The sequence below is a fragment of the Hypanus sabinus genome, chromosome 5, assembly GCF_030144855.1.
Source record: "Hypanus sabinus isolate sHypSab1 chromosome 5, sHypSab1.hap1, whole genome shotgun sequence".
NCBI classification, from domain to species: Eukaryota; Metazoa; Chordata; class Chondrichthyes; order Myliobatiformes; family Dasyatidae; genus Hypanus; species Hypanus sabinus.
Genome location: NC_082710.1, coordinates 2,167,094 through 2,184,065, shown reverse-complemented (window position 1 = coordinate 2,184,065; position 16,972 = coordinate 2,167,094). Strand labels below are relative to the sequence as shown.

General features: G+C 44.0%; 1 protein-coding gene across 1 annotated transcript in view; it reads right to left on the bottom strand.

Moving 5' to 3' along the window:
- The window catches only part of LOC132393891 (multiple C2 and transmembrane domain-containing protein 1-like), a 600,107-nt gene that overhangs the window by 408,481 nt on the left and 174,654 nt on the right, over positions 1 to 16,972 (bottom strand). The window contains exons 7-8 of the mRNA XM_059969303.1: positions 15,172 to 15,210; positions 10,134 to 10,298 (exon numbers count right to left, since the gene is read on the bottom strand). Of these exons, the coding sequence (XP_059825286.1) occupies positions 10,134 to 10,298; positions 15,172 to 15,210 (204 nt within the window). The remainder of the gene's footprint in view (positions 1 to 10,133; positions 10,299 to 15,171; positions 15,211 to 16,972) is intronic.

The window sequence follows — 16,972 nt, the reverse complement described above, 5'->3', positions numbered from 1 at the left end:
AAACAACTTACCCCTGACATCTACTCTGTACCAACTCCCCAGCACCTTAAACCTGTGTCCTCTTGTGGCAACCATTTCAGCCCTGGAAAAAAGCTTCTGACTACCCACAAGATCAATGCCTCTCATCATCTTATCCATCTCTATCAGGTCATCCATCATCCTCTGTCACTCCAAGGAGAAAAGGCCGAATTCACTCAAACCTATTCTCATAAGGCATGCTCCCCAATCCAGGCAACATCCTTCTAAATCTCCTCTGCACCCTATGGTTTCCACATCCTTCCTGTAGTGAGGCGACCAGAACTGAGCACAGTACTCCAAGTGGGGTCTGACCAGGGTCCTATATAGCAGCAACATTAATTCTTGGCTCCTAAACTCAATTCCTCAATACACCGTACGCCTTCTTAACCACAGAGTCAACCTGTGTAGCTGCTTTGAGCGTCCTGTGGACTTGGACCCCAAGATCCCTCTGATCCTCCACACTACCAAGAGTCTTACCATTAACACTATATTCTGCCATCATATTTGACCTAACAAAATGAATCACTTCACACTTATCTGGGTTGAACTCCATCTGCTACTTCTCAGCCCAGTTTTGCATCCTATCAATGTCCCGCTGTAACCTCTGACAGCCCTCCACACTATCCACAACACTTCCAACCTTAGTGTCATCAGCAAACTTACTAACCCATCCCTCCACTTCCTCATCCAGGTCATTTATAAAAATCACGAAGAGCAAGGGTCCCAGAACAGATCCCTGAGACACTCCACTGGTGACCGACCTCCATGCAGAATATGACCCATCTACAACTACACTTGGCCTTCTGTGGGCAAGCCAGTTCTGAATCCACAAAGCAATGTCCCCTTGGATCCCATGCCTCCTTACTTTCTCAATAAGCCTTAAATGGGATACCTTATCAAATGCCTTGGTGAAATCCATATACACTACATCTACTGCTCTTCCTTCATCAATGTGTTTCGTCACATCCTCAAAAAGTTCAATCAGGCTCATAAGGCACGATCTGCCCTTGACAAAGCCATGCTGACTACTCCTAATCATATTATACTTCTCCAAATGTTCATAAATCCTGCCTCTCAGGATCTTCTACATCAACTTACCAACTATTGAAGTAAGACTCACTGGTCTATAATTTCCCGTGTTATCTCTACTCTCTTTCTTCAGTAAAGGAACAATGTTCGCAACCCTCCAATCCTCCAGAACATCTCCCATCCCCATTGATGATACAAAGATCATCGCCAGAGGCTCAACAGTCTCCTCCCTCAACTCCAACAGTAGCCTGGGGTACATATCATCCAGTCATGGTGACTTATCAAACTTGATGCCTTCCAAAAGCTCCAGCATGTCCTCTTTCTTAAAATCTACATGCTCAAGCTTTTCAGTCTGCTGCAAGTCATCACTACAATCACTAAGATCCTTTTTCATAGTGAATACTGAAGTATTCATTAAGTACCTCTGCTATTTCCTCCAGTTCCATACACACTTACCCACTGTCACACTTGATAGGTCCTATTCTTTCATGTCTTATCCTCTTGCTCTTCACATGCTTGTAGAATACCTTGGGGTTTTCCTTAATCCTGTCCACCAAGGCCTTCTCATGGCCCCTTCTGGCTCTCCTAATTTACTTCTTAAGCTCCTTTCTGTTAGCCTTATAATCTTCCAGATCTCCTACATTACCTAGTTTTCTGAACCTTTTGTAAGCTTTTCTTTTCTTCTTGACTAGATTTATTACAGCCTTTGTACACTACGGTTCCTGTACCCTACCATAACTTCTCTGTCTCATTGGAACATACCTATCCAGAACTCCACACAAATGTCCCCTGAACGTTTGCCACATTTCTTCCATACTTTTCCCTGAGAACGTCTGTTTCCAATTTAACCCTCCAATTTCCTGCCTGATAGCATAATTCCCCTTACTCCAATTAAACACTTTTCTAACTTGTCTGTTCCTATCTCTCTCCAATGCTATTGTAAAGGAGATAGAATTATGATCACTATCTCCAGAATGCTCTCCCACTGAGAGATCTGACACCTGACCAGGTTCATTTCCCAATACCAAATCAAGTACAGCCTCTCCTCTTGTAGGCTTATCTACATACTGTGTCAAGAAACCTTCCTGAACATACCTAACAAACTCCACCCCATCTAAAACCCTTGCTCTAGGGAGATGGTGAACGATATTTCAGAAATTAAAATCTCCCATCACAACAACTCTATTATTATTACACCTTTCCAGGATCTGTTTCCCATCTGCTCCTTGGTATCCCTGTTATTATTGGGCAGCCTATAAAAAACTCCCATTAAAGTTATTGATCATTTCCTGTTCCTAACCTCCACCCACAGAGACTCTGTAGACAATCCCTCTATGACGTCCACCTTTTCTGCAGCTGTAGCACTATCTCCGATCAACAGTGCCACAACCCCTCCTCTTTTTGTCTCCCTCACTGTCCTTTCTGAAACATCTAAAACCCGGCACTTGAAGTAACCAATCCTGTCCCCAAGACATCCAAGTCTCTGTAATGGCCACCACATCACATCTCCAAGTATTGATCCACACTCTAAGCTCATCTGCTTTGTTCACAACACTCCTTGCATTAAAATAGACACATCTCAAGCCTTTGGTCTGAGCTCATCCCTTCTCTATCACCTGCCTATCCTCCCTCTCACACTGTCTTCAAGCTTTCTCTATTGTTACGAATGTGCCGCAACTCTGAGGGGCCGAAGGGTACAAAGTCGCCCTCTCCTTTTTGAGAATCGCAAGATTGCTATTAATTCGGGTCTGGGACCCAGGAAATGAGAGAGAATCCACAAGGTTTGGAATGTGTCCTGGCCTCAGCAAAACAAAATCCCTGATAATGGCTATTGTCTCTTGGAGATGGAATTGTGTATTGAGTACTCTACTATTCATTGAAGCACCTCAGGGGACGACCAGAGTGGGCTGGTTGAGGGATTGCATCATCCCAACCTGACTGACATCTGAGACCCCGTGAGTAAGGATAGAAGAGGGTCTGGGGAACAACCCCTTTAGATGCACCAGGAGAAACGCTAGAAATCCCATGACAGCGTTTAATAGCGACAGCCGGTGGGGGCTCGTGTGCGTCCTTCCCTTGCCTGGGTTTGGTGGGCTTGCCACAGAAGAACGGCTTAGCTAAAGGAGAGGCCACAAGTGAACGGCCACACCAGCGAGACTCTGATGGATCGAAATCATAAAAGGAAAGCCGGCAAGTTTCTCAAAATCTCTCTCTCTCTCTCCAACCATTGCAAACCCAGCGGTCCCCAAAGGCTGCAGCCTGCATGAACTGAGTGACTTTTATATTTCCATTGGACAATACATTATCCCCTAGACAACGACAGAGCTTATTTCTTATTGATTATTATTATACCCGCACTTTTAGATTTAGTATTGACGACGTATATTATCTATATGTTTGCATTGATATTATTTTTGTGTATTTTTACCAATAAATACTGTTAAAAATTGTATCATCAGACTTCAACGGACATCTCGATCTTTGCTGGTAAGTGACCCAGTTACGGGGTTCGTAACACTATTTGTGAGCCAGCCTCCTCTTCCCCAGTCTCTTCAATTCAGTTCCCACCCCCCACCAATTCTAGTTTAAACTCTCTCCAGTAGCCTTAGCAAACCTCCCTGCCGGGATTGGTCCTCCCGGGATTCAAGTGCAACCCGTCCTTTTTGTACAGGTCCCCGCTGCCCCAAAAGAGGTCCCAATGATCCAGAAATCTGAATCCCTGCCCCCTGCTGCAATCCCTCAGCCATGCATTTATCCTCCACCTCATCCTATTCTCACTGTCACATGGTACAGGCAATAATCCTGAGATTACTACCTTTGCAGTCCTGCTTCTCAAATTCCTTCCTAACTCCCTGTAGTCTTTTTTCAAGTCTTCTTCCCTTTGCCTATCTATGTCATTGGTACCAATATGTACCACGACCTCTGGCTGTTCTCCCTCCCACTGCAGGATATCATGGATGCGATCCGAAACATCCCAGACCCTGGCACCTGGGAGGCAAACTACCATCCGAGTTTCTTTCCTGCATCCACAGAATTGCCTGTCTGACTCCGTAACCATAGAGTCCCCTATTACTACTGCCTTACTCTTCCCTTCCATACCCTCTGAGCCACAGGGCCAGGCTCTGTGTCAGAGGCACAGCCACTGTTGCTTCCCCCAGGGAAGCTGTACCCCCCCCAACAGTACTCAAACAGGAGTACTTATTGACAAGGGGTACAGCCACAAGGGTACTCTCTAGTACCTGACTATTCCCCTTCCCCCTCCTGACTATGACCCAGCTGTCTGTCTCCCATGGCACTGATGTGACCACCTGCCTATAACCCCTTTCTATCACCTCTGTTCTCCCTGACCAGGCAAAGATCATCGAACTGCATCTCCAGTTCCCTAACTCGGTCCCTCAGGAGCTGCAGCTCAACACACCGGGTGCAGATATGGCCGGCCGGGAAGCTGGGGGACTCCAGGATCCCCCACATCTGACACTGAGCACAAAAAACTGACCTCACACACATACTTCCTCCTTTTCACAGTTAATACAGGTAAACCTACGTCATCTCATCCTGTTAGCGCCTAAGCCCACCGAGCCAAAGGACTATCCCCGTTCCAACTGCTGCCTGCTGGATTGGGGGATTGGGAAACTTTTATAAACCTACAGAAAGCAACTAAGAGAATTATTAGGAAGGAAAAGATGAAATATTAAAGCAAGCTAGCAAACAATATCAACGTAGATAGAAAAAGCTTTTCAAGTATATAAAAATAAAAAAGTGATGAGAGTGGATATAGGACTATTAGAAAATGAGGTCGGGGAAATAATAACAGGGGACAAGGAGGCGGCAGATGAACTTAATGAGTACTTTGCAACAGCCTTCACCGTGGAAGACACTATCAGTGTGCCAGGTGTTGAAGGGTGTGAGGGAACAGAAGTGGATGCAGTTATTATTACAAGGCAAAAGGTGCTCAAAAAGCTGTAAGATCTGAAGGGGCAGAAGTCACCCAGAACAGATGAAAGAGACTGTGATAGAGATCATGGTCTTGATCTTCCAGGAATCATTGGACTCTGGCATAGTTCTGGAGGACTGGAAAATTGCTAATATCTCTGTACTCTTTAATAAAGGAAGAAAGAAAAAGAAAGGAAACTATAGACCGGTTAGCTTGACCTCAGTGGATGGGAAGATGTTGGAGTCAATTGTTAAGGATGAGGTTATGGAGTACTTGGTGACACAGGACAAGGCTGGATAAGTTCAGCATGGTTTCCTTAAGGGAAACTCTTGCCTGACGAACCTGTTAGAAGTCTTTGAGGAGATTACACATTGGATAGATAAAGGGAATGCAGTGGATGCTGTATATTTGGATTTTCATAAGGCCTTTGACAAGATGCCACACGTGAGGCTGCTTACCAAGTTAAGAGCCCATGATATTACAGGAAAGTTACTGGCATGGTTAGAGCATTGGCTGACTGGTAGGAGGCAGCAAGTGGGAATAAAAGGATCCTTTTCTGGTTGTCTGCCAGTGACTAGAGGTGGTCCACAGGGGTCGATGTTGGGACTGCTTTTTAAGCTGTATATCACTGATTTAGATGATGGAATAGATGGCTTTGTTGTCAAGTTTGCAGATGATACAAAAATTAGTGGAGGGGCAGGTAGTGTTGAGGAAACAGGAAGGCTGCAAAAGGACTGAGACAGACTAGGAGAATGAGCAAGTAAGTAGCATAGACAGAGTAGATGTGGAAAGGATGTTTCCCATGGTGGGGTCGTCTAGGACAAGAGGGCAAAGCCTTAAGATAGTGGGGCATCTATCTAAAACAGAGATGCAGAGAATATTCTTTAGAAAGAGGCTTGTGAATTTATGGAATTTGTTACCATAGGAAGCTGTTGAGGCCAGGTTGTTGGGTGTATTTATGGTGGAGATTCATAGGTTCTTGATTGGCCATTGCATCAAACATTATGGGGAGAAGGCTGGGGAGTAGGGCTAAGGAGGAGAAAAATGGCAGAAAAGACATGATGGGCCAAATAGTGTAACTCATTAGGAGACCCAATACTTCCTCCTGCTTGACCTCCAAATGCCCAAACAAATTTATACATTCAACACTGATCTCTCGGTGACACACACAAGGAGCTGAAGGCATTCAACAGGCCAAGAGCTGGCGAGTCTAATAATAAAACCAACATGGGAAACATCCTTTCTACATCTACTCTGTTTAGGCCTTTGAACGTTTGAAAGGTTTCAATGAGATCCCCACCACCCCCCCCCCAAACTTCTAAATTCCTGTGAGTACAGACCCAGAGCCATCAAACATTCCTTGTATGATAAGCCTTTCATTCCAGCAATCAGTCTTGCAAACCTCCTCTGGACCCTTACCAATGCCAGCACATCCGTTCTTAAATAAGGGGGCCTAAAACTGCTCAAAATATTCCAAGTGCAGTTTGACCAATGCTTTATAAAGTCTCAGCATCACATCTTTGCTCTTGTATACTAGTGCTCTTGTAATGAATGTTAACATTGCATTTGGATTCCTTACCTCTGGGTTAATTTGTAAATTAACCTTTGGAGAATCCTACACCTCAGATTTTTGAATTTTCTCCCCGTTTAGAAAATAGTCGATAGCTTTATCCCTTCTAACAAAGTGGATGTCCATACACTTCCTGACACTTTATTCCATCTGCCGCTTCATTACTCATTCTCATGATCTGTCTCAGTCCTTCTGCAGATTCCTTACTTCCTCAACACTACCTGCACTTCCACCTGCCTTTGTATCATCTGAAAATATGGCCACAAAGCCATCGATTCTGTCATTAAAATCATTGACATATAATGTAAACGCAAGGGTCTCCAATATTGAACCAAGTGAAACACTACCTTTTACTGGCAGCCAACCAGAAAAGGCTCCCTTCATTCACACTCTTCAGTAATTGGCCTCCTGCCAATCAACCAATTTTCTATGCATACTAGTATTTTTCCTGTAATACCATGATTGTAATTTATTATTTTTTATACCTTGCATTGTGCTGCTGCCACAAAACAACAAGTTTATGACATGTTAATGATGATAAATCTGATTCTGATACCGCAGAGTTTGGAATAAAAATACATTTTTCCTTTAGACAGAGATTCATGCTAAGAAAGTACTTCATATGTCCTCAAACATCCCATCCTATAGGTTATTCTCCAAAATGTTAACTGAATTTTTAAATTTAATTTTTGGAAGCTGAGCGCAGCAGGGAAACATAGCATTTGTTGTATTCTTATGTTTTAATCCAGGTTCTTTCAGAATTTGGGAAAGAGGCACAAACCCTATTTCTTCACAATCATTTTATTAAGCATTGATAGAACAAAGGAAAATTGAAACAATGAATGAGGTCTATTCAGCAAAGAGAAAGTGACAAAAGAACTAAGATGGTGCCCAGCATGGAGCAGTTATTTTCACACCCTTAGATAAAGAATATTCCATTCGAATTTATAGATAAGAGTCAACCAATGAGATAACTCTTATTCAAATAACGAAGAAAAAAGAAGATTCCAGAATTATACTTTGTATATAATTAGGGAAACACACCAAACTTACATATACATACAGAATTAAAGGAAGCATAAGTTGTCATGTGCATACAAGCAGATGATTAATTGTTAAACTGCAAAGAAAATAACAATTAAACAATCTAACCCAAGAACATCCAACACATTTATTGCCCCTCCTAAAAGCCCTTGAAAGCATTGTGATAAGCAGCCTGCTTGAAACACTGCTCTCTAGCAGCTCCACTTCATCACGAGTACAAGGAGATTCTGTACATCTCCAAAGATGATTACTAATTCCTTCTGATGAACAGTGGTTGCATCACCTCCTGGTATGGACCCTCCAATGCACAAGATCAAAAGAAGGTGCCAAGGATTGTGGACTTTGGCTGTTCCATTACAGGCACAAACCTCTCCAACATTGACGACATCTTCAAGAAGTAGTATCTCAAAAAGGCAGCATCCATTAGCTACAATTCTCACCATCTAGAACATGCCCTCTTCCTATCATTGCAGTGGAGACACAGAAGCTTGTTGGCCCACTTAACAAGACTGTAAGATCATAAGATATAGGAGCAGAATTAGAGTCTGCTCTGCCATTTCACCACTCTCTGGCCAAAGAAATTCCTTTTCATCTCCGTTCTAAAAGGATGTTACTCTATTCCGAAGCCGTGTCCTCTGATCTTAGACTCTCCCAGCACAGGAAACATCCTCTCCACATCCACTCTATTAAGGCCTTTCACCATTTGATAGGTTTCAATGCGGTCATCCCTCAGTGTTTGGAATTCCAGTGAATACAGGCTCAGAGTCATCAACCACTCTTCATATGACAAGGAATTCAATCCTGGAACCATTTTCGTGAAACTCCTTTTAACTCTCTCCAGTTTCAAAACATCCATTCTAAGATAAGGGACCCAAAACTGCTCACAATATCCCAAATGAGACTGAACCAGTGCTTTATAAAGCCTCAACATACACCCTTATTTTTATATTCTAGTTCTCTTGAAATTAATGCTAACATTGCATTTGCCTTCCTCACCACAGTCTCAATCTGTAAATTAACCTTTAGGGAATCCTGCACAAGGACTCCCCAGTCCCTTCGCATCTCAGTTTTTTGTATTTTCTTTCCATTTAGAAAACATACAAACCCTTTCATTTTTCTACCAAAGTGCATCAACATACACTTCCTGACATTGTTTTCCATCTGTCATTTCTTTGCTCATTCTCCTAATCTGTTTAAGTCCTTCTGTTGCCTCTCTACTTCCTCAAAACTACCTGTCCCTCCAACCATCTTCATATCATCTGCAAACTTTGCAACAAAGCTATGAATTCCATTATCCAAATCATTGACATATAATGTCAAAAGGATCAGTCCCAGCACAGACCCCTGTGGAACACTGGCAGCCAATCAGAAAAGGCTCCCTTTATTCTCACTCTTTGTCTCCTGCCAATCAGCCACAGCTTTACCCATGCTAGAATATTTCCTGTAATACCATTAGCTCATAGTTTGCTAAGCAGTCTCATGTGTGGCACCTTGTTAAAGCTGAAAATCCAAGTACACAACATCCACCAATTTTCCTTTGACTATCCTGCCTGTTAGTTCTTCAAAAAAATTCCAAATGATTTGTCAGGCGAGATTTACCCTGGAGGAAACCATGCTGACCATGGTGTATTTTATCATGTGCCTCCAACTGCCCTGAGACCTCATCCTTAATAAACAACTGCAACATCGCAACCACTGAGGTCAGACCAACTGGCCTGTAGTTTCCTTTCTTCTGCCTCTCTCCTTTCTTAAAGAGTGGAATGACATTTGCAATTTTCCAGACCTCTGTAACCATCCCAGAATCCACTGATTCTTGAAAGATCATTACTACTGTCTCCACAATCTCATCAGCCACCTCTTTCAGAGCCCGCAGCTGCAGACCATCTGGTCCAAATGACTGAACTAGCTTCAGACCTTTCAGTTTCCCCAACAGCTTTCTCTCTGGTAATGGTAACTTCACAGACTACACAACTCCTGACACCTGAAACTTACACCATATTGCTAGTGTCTTCCACAGTGAATGATTCAGGAACAGATTCTTCTTAGCTATCAGACTTCTCAGCTGTGTCCATGAATCAACAAGCACCACATTGTTATTCCTTACTTTTACACTATTTATTTTATAACTTAAAGTAGTTCTATGTCTTTGCGCTGTACTGCTGCAAAATAACAAATTTAACTTAATCTAAGTCAGTGATTATAAATCAGATTCTGATTCCTTCTGGGAAGATTAGGCAAGTTGGTTCCATGATTTAGTTCCAGACACGATGCGATATATTTATTAGTCACAATGATGAGCAACTTGAAAGGGATTCCTTGTGCCTTGATACTACTCCCATTGCTTTTTCCTCTGTCTGTGTGCTGTCCATGTACCTTGTCATGGGGAGGCCTGCATAGCAACTGATAAGATACTTGTGCTAAAATTCTTTTCTCTTCATACAGCTCATACACATTGCCCACTAATATAACTGAACAGCTAGACAATTAATTTTTTTAAGTTACAAAAGACCTCAATTCATGATGTGAATTGTAAATTACCTTACTCTTGTATTTCTGACAGCCCATTTTGAACTTCACATATGGGTCACTGAGGCCATTGGGATCCATGGGTTTTAAGTCTCTTCCTTCGACGAGAGTGACACTGACAACGCCTCTCCACAGCTGATCCTTCTTATGTGCCTCCAGAAGGCGTGCATTCTGCGCCTGACGGGACCCAACGGGAGCAGGAAAATAGTTAGAATTAATAAAGAATAATGAATATAAATATTGATTGCTGATGGTGTGGTTAGGAATAATAATGATTCCTATTGATAATATCAGGAATAACAGGAATTATTATTCAGTTATTATAATTTGTTGTTCCTCTCCATGCCTTGCGGCTCATCGGGCAGCAACCCTGCCATATCCTTAGCATTTGCCTGTTTTTTTTTACGAGGCCGAGTTGCTAGCTCGATGCTCAACCCAGCACAGATGGAAAGCGTGCAAGGAGCTGGCTGGATTCGAACTCGAGACCACTCGCTTCAAAGTTCGGTGCTGATGCCTCTACACCACCAGCCAGATAACAAATTGTAATAATTCACGATTATTACAATTTCAAATAATAATAACACTCTCATCAATTACAAATTCCTCTCCAAGTTAAATATTAACATGACATTGGTGCAGAAATTCCCCAATGCAGATTGTTCTGTTTCTTTATTTTGTGGTTTCCTGCAAGAAGACAAATATCAAGGTTGTATAAGGAATAAATATTCTCTGAACTTTATAGTTTTGGTATTTGAACTCTTAAGTTCAAGCTTAATTGTCATTCAACCCAACACATGAATACAGTCAAATGAAAGAGCGTTCCTCTGGGACCAAGGTGTAAAACACAGAACCAACAGTCATACACAGCACACCACATGTATAAATATAACAAAGTATATAGTTACAAAAATAATATAAAAGTAGTAATAATAATATAGCCCCAAACCCCAAGTATCATGGCCTGGAGATTGCTTGTGCTTGGATTTTGGCCTGGAGCCACATTTCTGCAGAAATGCCTGTAGCAGCTCCCCATTTTGCACAAGTGCAGCCACAGACAAGCACAATCCAATTTGTCTTCCCGATATGGAACACCAGAGAGAAGCACCAACGGGAGGGGCCAGCCTCCAACACAACAGAACACAGCCAACTCTGGAAACCCGGCTTCAATTCTGACCTCTGGTGTTGTCTGTGGTGAGTTTGTGCATGTGTGGGAGTGGGTGTAAGTGTGTGTGAGAGTATGCGTCTGTGTGTGTGTGAGGGGGGGGGAAGAGAGAGAGAGGGGGGAAGAGAGAGAGGGGAGGGGGAGAGAGAGAGGGGGGAGGGGGGGAGAGAAGGGAGGGGGAGAGAGGGGGAGGGGGGAGAGAGGGGGGAGGGGGAGAGGGGGGGAGAGAGAGAGGGGGAGGGGAGAGAGAGGGGGAGGGGAGAGAGAGGGGGAGGGGGAGAGAGAGGGGGAGGGGGAGAGAGAGGGGGAGGGGGAGAGAGAGGGGGGAGAGAGAGGGGGAGAGAGAGGGGGAGAGAGAGGGGGAGAGAGAGGGGGGGGAGAGAGGGGGAGAGGGGGGAGAGAGAGGGGGGAGAGAGAGGGGGGAGAGAGAGGGGGAGAGGGGGGAGAGAGGGGGGGAGAGGGAGAGGGGGGAGGGGGAGAGGGGGGAGGGGGAGAGGGGGGGAGGGGGAGAGGGGGGAGGGGGAGAGAGGGGGGAGGGGGAGAGGGGGGGAGGGGGAGAGGGGGGAGGGGGAGAGGGGGGAGGGGGAGAGGGGGGAGGGGGAGAGAGGGGGGGAGGGGGAGAGAGGGGGGAGAGGGGGGAGAGGGGGGAGAGGGGGGAGGGGGGGAGAGGGGGGAGAGGGGGAGGGGGGGAGGGGGGGAGTGGGGAGGGGGGAGAGAGGGGGAGACCCTGTTTTACCTTGATGCCCCATTTTCATCCCACATCCCAAAGACATACTTCTTAATTAGTGAATTAGAACTAAGTTTTGATTTCCCCTTGTCAATGGGTGAGTGGTAGGGTATAGGGAAGTTGACAGGAAAGTCAGGAGTATAAAAGCTAGCATTAGTATTAAACAGTGTTTAATAGTCAGTGGTCAGAATGGCCTGGATCTCCTTTGTGTGCCTCACCAAGTTCTCTGGTTAATTGAGCCCGAGGTATTGAGGCGCTCTGTTGGTCAGGGTTGACCATGGGTCTTGCATCCGAGCTGTCTGTGGCTAGTTGACATGGAGGGCAAGCCGTTGTCCATGTGGCAAGCTCTGCAGCTGATGAAATGTTTGGCACCAGTGGCGTCACAGGAATTGCCAGTCAGCATTGAACTGCAGATCCCAACTTCCAAAAGCACCAGAACTTATCCTGGTTTGGAGGCTTGTGTGCTTCAGTGACACAGATGGAGGACTTCCATTACTCTCTTAAACATCAGCAGTGTAACAGGCAGTAAGTAAAGGACTTTATTCCCAAAGCCTTCCCCATGATTAGGTATAGCCGCAAAGCAGCTATGACATTTCCTTCTCCTAGATAAACTACCAAACTCGGCTGATAAGCCCGATCTGCCCAAGACATCTGGTTTTCCGTAACCTATGTTTTCCCCTTCTCCTGTCGGTAGAAACCATTCCACCAGGCTGAGTAGCTAAGCCACATGTGATGACAAGGAGTCAGACTTGGCTTTCAGAGGCTATTCCTACTGAGCGAGCACTGGAGAGCAGCACCAACAGGAGGGGCCACCCCCCCCAACCTAGTGCAGAATCCAGCTGCTCACAACCAGCTCTAGCGTCTCTTTCACTGGTGAATGCCACAGGCATCTCCGAGGCATGGTAGTCTTGTCTGTACAAAAACCGAGGTCACACATCTCCCCTGCTGTCAGTCTCACCAATGAACCAGTGAACTGGGCTTACAGTATTCTACGTTACCAATGTCCAACAGGGTCACGTCCAAGCCAAACATTTCACCCATCTGTTGACTCACGCACCACCTGGGTTGCTGAAGCAGGTTCAACAAGCCCGGCTCCACCACTACCAGATATCTTGCTAGTGGGTTAGACCTGTAGTACTGGATGTTCTTAGTATGCAGCAGTGTGACCATGAAAAAGATATAAAAAATGAAAAATTGCTCTTCTATTTGGACCCAGAGTGACCACTGCATCTGAGTGTACAGCCATTTCAGTGGAAATTTCTCAGGACAAGGGTATTAAATTATCACACTACAGTGTAAACATAACTGTTTTAACTGGAAAGTATTGGTAATAAATACATGCTTGAATGGTGGAAGAGTGACCAAAGAACTTACAGACTTCAATTGATAAATGCATGCACGACTCAGCCTCATTGGGTAAGGAGGTCAAAGGATTTGACCTTCCAAGAGCACCACAACCTTGTCATGGTTTGGAGGTTTGTGTGCCTCAGTGACACAGATGGAGAACCTCCATTGCTGCCTTAAACGTCAGTGATGTAACAGGCGGTAAGTAAGTAAAGGGCTTAAAGTTCCCCACAAATACCCGGCTTTTGGGAATCCTGCACTGAAGCCAAATGAGTCTTTCAGCATGAATACAGAAGCTGCATTCATCCAGTATCTCAGGCCCCTCACTTTCTCAGTGGAACAGTTCCTCACATGGTTGAAGAGAAATGCACCAGGCATAGCATATCTCAGCTCAGTGCGCCTGAAAAGTGGAAATCTCTAACTCTAGATGCTGGCAGCAGTCACTTTTATTTATAGCAACACATACACAATGATGGAGGAATTCAGCAGGTCAGGCAGCATCTGTGGAGAGGAATAAAGTACCAACATTTCAAGCTGAGACCCTTCATCAGGACTGGAAAGAAAGGAGGAAGATGCCAGTATAAAAAGTTGGGGAGAGGGGAAGGAGGATAGCTTGAAGGTGATAGCTGAGCCCATGTGGGTGGTCAAGGGCAGCAGAGGAAGGAATCAGATCTGATTTTCATATATTTATTGTTACTTCAGCTTCGTACAACAGAGCATGGGAAAGTGGAAGCTGCTTCTCCGCATCTTCTTCCTGCTTGAAAATAAACCTCAGTTCTTCCATCAGTACTTACCCTAGTTTACCCACATACACTATATCAAAGTCAATGTAAATTTATTATCAAAGTGCATATATGTCACCATATACAACGCTGAGATTCATTTTTTGCAGGTGTACTCAATAAATCCATAATAGAATAATAACCATAATAGAATCAATGAAATATCACACAAGCTTGGGTGTTCCCCAGCATATTATGAGGTTTAGTGTCAGATTTTATTTGTGAAGCACCCTCAAGCTATAAACTCAGTGGCCACATTATTAAGTACCTCCTGTATGTTCGTGGTCTGCTGCTGCAGCCTATCCACAAGGTTTGATGTGTTGTGCATTCAGAGATGTTCTTCTGCACACCACTGTTGTAATGTGCTTATTTGAGTTACTGTCGCCTTCCTGTCAGCTTGAACCTCTGACCTCTCTCATTAATGAGGAGTTTTTACCCACAGAACTGCCACTCACTGGATGTTTTTTTTGTTTCTTGCTCCATTCTCTGTAAAGTCTAAAGACCGTTGTGTGTGAAATTCTAGGTCAGTGATGCACCATCAATAACTCACACTGAGACGTAAGGCGAGATATCGGCTTTTATTGACTGGAAGAAGGAACCAGGAGTGAGTGTCTATCATACAATGTCCTGGAGACTGAGGCCGAGCGTCAGGCCTCAGATCGCCTTTATACAGGGGCCTTGTGGGAGGAGCCACAGGAGCATTCAGCAGGGGGCGTGTCCAGACAGGCACATAGTTCACCACAGTCAGCAGTTTCTGAAGTACTCAGTCAAAGCCACTCAGATCACATTTCCTCCCCATTTTCCGAACAACAGCTGAACCTCTTGCCCACGGCTGCATGTTTTTATACATTGAGTTGCTGCCACATGATTGGCTGATTGGATATTTGTATTAATGAACAGGTGTACCTAATAAAGTGGCAGCTGAGTGTATATCTTTGTGAGGATTAGTGTCAGATTTTATTTGTGAAGCACCCTCAGGCTATACACAAAGTGCCTGTTATTACCCGCTCAAACTATATTGAAATTATCTATTACCTTGCAGGAAGCTGTCCAGTTCCTTCTCAAATACATTTTCTGTGGAGAGGACAAAATGTTTAAATACCAGTAAGCAATATATTGAATATAATAAATCCATTGATAATTGTATGGGAACCAGCATTGTCTCTGAAGAAAACAGAGAAAATAGCGGAGACCTTATTCAGCCTTGCAATTATAAAGAAGTTTAATAAGTAAATTTAAATGAAAGGCACTTATTTAAATCAGAGGTCTACCCTAAACTCAACAACTGAATTGTGCATTTTCAAGGGATTTATAGTTTTGGTTTATTTGATTTTAAACTCCAGAATTTGATCACCAAGTACTGTGCATTCCTAATGCATCAGTTTTCAACAGGGAACCTGCCTCTTAAGCATGCTGAAAACCAGAGCCTAATCAGAAATAATAACAGCTCATCAACACTTGGAAATTAAAAGCTGATACTAAAATATAAACAATCTATTAATGTTTTGAACTCCTGCTGTAGTCTCTGCACAAGTAATTTATGCTTTGCAGTTAAGCAAATCCTGTAGCTTAGCTTAATGTGACACTCATCCCACTTCGGTTGGAGGCCGCATGGGTGAAGGGTGCAGAGGAGAGTTACAAGGATGTTGCCTGGATTGGGGAGCATGCCGTATGAGAATAGGTTGAGTGAACTCGGCCTTTTTTCCTTGGAGCGGTAGAGGATGAGAGGTGACCTGATAGAGATGTATAAGATGAGAGAGGCATTGATCATGTGGATAATCAGAGGCTTTCCCCAGGGCTGAAATGGCTAACACAAGAGGTGCTCAGAATTAGGTACAGAGGAGATGTCAGGGGTAGGTTTTTTACCCAGAGAGTGGTGAGTGCGTGGAATGGGCTGCCGGCGACAGTGGTGGAGGCCGATATGATAGAGTCTTTTAAGAGACTCCTGGACAGGTACATGGAGCTTAGAAAAATAGAGGGCTATGGGTAACCCTAGGTAATTTCTCAGGTAAGGACATGTTTGGCACAGCATTGTGGGAAGAAAGGCCTGTATTGTGCTGTAGGTTTTCTATGTTTCTATGAATATAGTTTTCTGCCATCTAGGAACTGAATTTCTTGCAAGCCTCTGTCGCTCTGGCATTGCCACTTTGGAATCTCATGAAGAGTTGCCAGGGGACTGGAGGGACGAGGAAAAGAATGATCCATCACTGCAAAGATACTTAGAGACAGTAACAACAGGTGCAAAGCAAAAGGGACAGAGAAATTATGAGCAGACACGTTACATAATAGTGGAAAATACTACATTCACGGTGTGTCCACCTGGTTCCATCTCTTGCACTGTGATCGTTGGGAAGTGATCCTAAATTAATGGATTTAAAACTGGAGCACAAGGGCCTAAACATCATGTGATACACGCCTTCCAAACACAACGAGCTACACTATTTTGCGGCTTGTGCATACAATGCACAGCCATGCCATTCTGCTGGTGATAGTTACAAAGACACAGCACACTTCCATTTTAAATTAGAAGAAAGGACTCAGTGCGTGAATCAGGAGCCCAATTTTCATCCAGATCACTTTCCCTTTAGAATTCTGGAATCTGTTTCCTGGCATTGACAATTCCAACATACTGAAAAATTATCTTAATGAATCAAATGAAACAAGTTATTTTATTAACGTGCATAATTTTTGTCAACTCCAGGTTCATAGTGTGGAAATGCAGACACATCTCAGTAGTACATAAACTAAGCAGACCTGGACCATTAGTTTTCTGTGCTGTAATAAGCAACCACAGGTTTTACCTGTCACTGTGATGCATTCAGAAAAGCAAATGCTG